Source organism: Trypanosoma theileri (assembly GCF_002087225.1).
Source record: "Trypanosoma theileri isolate Edinburgh chromosome Unknown TM35_Tth_65_V1, whole genome shotgun sequence".
NCBI lineage: Eukaryota > Euglenozoa > Kinetoplastea > Trypanosomatida > Trypanosomatidae > Trypanosoma > Trypanosoma theileri.
The window spans coordinates 51,127-55,839 of record NW_021639907.1 but is presented as its reverse complement, the minus strand read 5'-3'; the positions used below and the strand labels follow the sequence as shown (position 1 = coordinate 55,839).

At 44.1% G+C, this 4,713-nt stretch overlaps 2 protein-coding genes across 2 annotated transcripts; both read right to left on the bottom strand.

Annotated features, from left to right (window-relative positions):
* Positions 1-449: 449 nt before the first annotated feature.
* Positions 450-1,853, bottom strand: TM35_000651280 (uncharacterized protein; the record flags this gene model as incomplete). Its single annotated transcript, XM_029031101.1, has 1 exon — positions 450-1,853. One exon carries the CDS (start codon positions 1,851-1,853, stop codon positions 450-452), a length of 1,404 nt encoding a protein of 467 aa, XP_028877632.1.
* Positions 1,854-2,950: 1,097 nt separating this feature from the next.
* On the bottom strand, positions 2,951-3,274 carry TM35_000651270 (uncharacterized protein; the record flags this gene model as incomplete). Its single annotated transcript, XM_029031100.1, has 1 exon — positions 2,951-3,274. One exon carries the CDS (start codon positions 3,272-3,274, stop codon positions 2,951-2,953), a length of 324 nt encoding a protein of 107 aa, XP_028877631.1.
* Between the last annotated feature and the right edge of the window lie 1,439 nt (positions 3,275-4,713).

Here is a 4,713-nt window from a genome sequence, read left to right as displayed (position 1 = left end):
ACAGTCCACACACACAAAAAGAAAAGGAGAAGGAGGGTTGGTAGTGTGTGTGTTTGTGTGTCTCGAACCTCCTGCCATTCTTCACATTTCAATCACAGCAATTAAAACACATTGGGATTGTATTCCATTCCCATGGGTAAAAGCAATAGTTATTAATATCACGGAACACACACACAAATCACCAGGAAGAAACAGTGAATGGCGGCAAAACAGAAGCCAGATAATAATGCGAACAAACAAAGAGGAGACTCCCCTCACATAATGATGGTTTGTCATGTGTTGAGTGCCATAGGGAGTCCAATAGATGTGTTCAGTAAAAAATGCAAACAAAAGATTTATCGTGCTGGAAGAGAAGAAAGAAACGAATATCCAACCAAAAAGAACAGTTTCCTTACAATGTATCCACTCAAACAAAGGTTAACTGTGCAACTGTATCATGGAAACACCGATCAGCACACGACAGTGCAACCCAAGAAACAAAGCAGAAGCAACAATAAGGGACTGTGCATCAATGCAAGACGGACACTGTTGTCTTTCTTCTTTTTGGCATTTTTCGCCCTTTCCGCATCTTCCTTTGCCTTTCTTTCCTTTTCTTCTTCAGCGAGTTTCTCCCGTTTCTTCCTTTCTTCTTCGGCTCTTTCCTGCCTTGCCTTCTCTTCCCTCGCCTTTTTCTCCTGTTTCTCCCTCTCCAGTCTCGCCTTCTCTTCCTCCGCCCTTCTCTTCCTCTCCGCCTCGGCCCGTCTCTCCTCTTCCTTCCGCCTTATCTCCGCCCGTTTCATTTCCTCGAAAGCCTTCTTTTCTTCAATTTTTTTATTTTTCAAGTTCTCCTTTTCCTCCTCCAATACCCGGTTTAATTCCTTCGCAATTGTACTGTCCTTCCCTTTCTTCGGGTGTTCCCGAACGAGCGCCCCGGTGACGGGACTCGCCCCCACATTCAATTCCACCGTATCTTTCCATTTCGCCTCTTTCGTCGTGATATCCCCGCCATTAACTAGATTTACTGATGGATCCTTGTCTGGGATCATCTTCTTCTCTTTGACTCCCATTGTGGTGTTCATCTCGTTCTTTAGTTTTTCCACCTTTGGTCCATAATCTCCTCTTGTATTTGAGACGTTGACATTTTCCTTCACCTTCTCGAACCGGTCCACCGCCTCTTCCGCTGCGGCCACCGCTTTTGCCAAACTTTGCGCTACTTCGTTCGAGATACCTCTACTGCGGCTTATGCTGAACGTAAGGTTTTGCACGAGCATATCCACCTCCGCTTCCTTGGCTCTGGTCCTGTTAATAAGATCTCCCCATTCCAGCAACTTTAACTCCTTGTTTTTTTCCTCGAGTTCTCGCGTCCAGTACTTTAGAGCCTCCTTTTTGTTCTCCGATCTCAGATCCTGCAAGTTGCCAAGGAAAACCGTACAACCAACCAACACCCTCGCTTCCTCACGTGCTTCTCGTGCTGCGGCAATAACTTCCTTGCTTTCCTCCACTCTTGTGGTCACCACATCCACGTGTTCATTCAGTTGACGTGCAATATCTCCATGCCGACCCTCATCACTCTCATTCAGTTCTTTCACAAGTTTCCTCGCCTTATCGGCACTTTGTTTCAAATCGTCGGCAACTTTCCAGACCTTCGTAGCTATTTCCGCGTACTTCTCATTGTTGCTGTCTCCCACTCTCTGACAAGTTTTTGCCCCGGGATATTGTACATCAACTTTGTTCAACCAATCCACCATTTTTTCCGCATGCTTTTCACCATTTTTTTTTTTATCGTCGTCGTCAGCGAAACCCACACACGTACAGAAGTGCAGAAGAACCAACAGGTACACGACACGGCGCAGTTGGATGAACATCGTTGTCATGATTGTCACTGTGAGTTGCCCGGGTCTGTGACAACAAGGAAGAAGAGGAAAAGGAGGAAAAGAAGAGACGCACATTTAACACACACGGCAGACGGGGTGCAGAGCAACACCAAAGAGAGAGAGAGAGAGAGAGAATACACATCACAAAAGCAATCAAACACAACCCAATGAGATATCAACAGTTAGGGCAACAGCAAACACGCAACTCTCTGACCAACTCCCACCGCTAGGAAGGAAAACAAAAACAAAAACCGACACACTATAAAACAATGGACACCAATAAGGGAACAATTTCCCTTTCGCAGTAATACGCAACGTTCCTACAACTCTACGACAACCACGCGACCCGAAAACAAGGACATAAAAAAAAAACAGTTCGCCCCACACATCAAACAGCAACAACATCACAAAACAACAAGAGAAAGAAAGAATCCAATGCATCACCATAATATTTATACCAACACCACAATTGGAATCTAAAACCCACTCACTCACAACCATAACAAAAATGACTGCATACATCACTGTAATACCATGCCACTCTTTACAAACAGAAACAACACACAATTACTCTCTCACACACATATTACCTCTTTATTTATCCTTATTACTATTATTTTATTTTTCCCTCAGAATGCCAATTCGGCCCTTCTCCCACAACATTATCAGCAAAAAAAAAACACCCACCAATCACTCACGTCCCTTTACTCCATGGTGTGAATTAGGAGGGTACGATCAAACATATCCCCTACTTTCTCTATCTCTCTCTCACTCTCTCCCCAAAAGGGACCCCACACCACACCACCACGTTTTCCTTTTTGTTATTCGTGGATTTATGGATGCTACTCCAATGGAACGGACCATCAAGAATAATACATAAATATACATAAATACAATTTGTTTTTATATTATTTTTTCACTACCGTTGGGCATGGGGAGTACGCATTGGTAATGAAATTATAATGGATCTCGTAGGTGGCAGAACATGGATTTTTTCGCCTCTCTGAGCCCCCTCAGCGGCCAAATCTAATTTTCACCACTGGAGGATATAATTGTTACTATCTTTAGGGTCCCTGCCACTCCTTTTTTTAGCAGCATTAACACAAAAGTGAAATATATAAAAAAACTGCTGCTGATGGCACACTGATTCGCGCCCCAGGACCCTCTTGGATAAAGTTTTCTCCCAGTACGACTCTGCCAGCCCCGGTGCTGTATGAGATTTGCAACTTATGAACCCGTAAACTCTCAAGAAGAGAATTTACTGACCCATGACTTCCCTCGAAAGAATAAGGGATAATGGGCATTGGCTCCAACTTTTGATGGCCAAACGCCGCCAAGGGAAGGCCATTCCGAAAAACACATGTGTTAAAAAAAAATAAAAAGAATTTGGTTTTTTTAGGAAGACCACCCACTTCAAACATTTAGTGAGTGCATTTGGTTTCCCTAAATAAATTCATCTACTCCACCTTGGCACCGCGTTGGAGGCAGCCCTCATTAACAAGGATCTGTCTCTGTACAATTCCCACCCCTCGCAAACCCCATGGAACTTATAAATGTAATTAAAAAAATACATAATGTCACTCTTATTGGTCACAGAATCATTCAAAAGTCTAGTTTTATGGTTTTGTTTCCTGTGTTAATATAAATATTGAACTCAATGATTCCGCCGCTCTGTGGTAATATCTTTCTTTTGTGCAGAAAACGCGTGAGGCACAGTGAAAGAACACCATCACCAGCACCTACGACGCCTTATGCACTCAAAGGGGTTATTTGCTGGTAAAATGTTTTTTTTTTATCCTCACATTTCTTGCTTCTCAATAAGATAACATGGCGTTTTCTATCGCCACTATTTCTTCAATTCGAAGTTTTTGGTCCGGGGGAAGCAACGGTAACATCAACAACCCAGGTAATGGGGAACCCCGCACGCACCCACAAACACTGCCCCGAAGAACGCCATGGAGGATTCTGTTGGTAAATATGGGCATGATCGTTTATTAATCAATCTTCCTACACCAAATAATGACACACAAACGCTTTTGTTTGCAACAGCGTTGCTTAAGGCAGAAGCCGACGTCAGTGTGGCAATCTTTTTCTTTTCTTCTTTCTTTGCAGATTGAAATATTCCAACAGATTGTCATTAAAAAAAAAAACCTTGGTGATCGGGTGCTAACTTATCTTGGCGTCATGGTCAAACACTTGAATATATTCGGGGAAAGTAAACGTACTCCATACATTGTTGGGAATCTCCTTATAAACCAAATACTTGTGGGAGGAAACGTTCTGTATAGATTTCACCCCTTTTCTGCATTTCCCATGGGTCTCCTTTTCACACTACACATGGCAGTAGCGAAACGCCTTAACACCACCATAGCAGAATTTGCCTTCATCATGGGGAAGGAAGGGCTCACCCTCATGTTCTTTGTTCATGGTGCCGCGTGCCACCGAGTAAAAGGTGCGGTTGGATGGCCACACCATGTCATGAGGGGAACGGGGAAGGGTCATCTTTGCGGAATACCCTTCAAACCCATCTTACCCAGCGTTGAAGTAGGGAAAGCCAAGAGTTTTCCACTATTCCCAACCCCACTCATTTTATAAGTGAAACACCCCAGGGAGCCACCCCCCACCTCTCTCTCTTCTTGTTGCGCACAAGACGCTGTGACAAGTTGGCCGCCCGCCTTGGGTTGTGGGGTCGTGTTCTCCTCCTCCTCCTTCTTCGGGTGAGGAATAAAAAAAAAAAGAAAAGGGCAAAACCCGACAACGAGCCTCGAGCATTACGCACGCAGACTGGTTGCCGGGTTTCATCCTTTTTTTTCCTCATCCTCACTCTTCTTTTTCTCTCAAGTTCAAAGTCCCTGAGCAT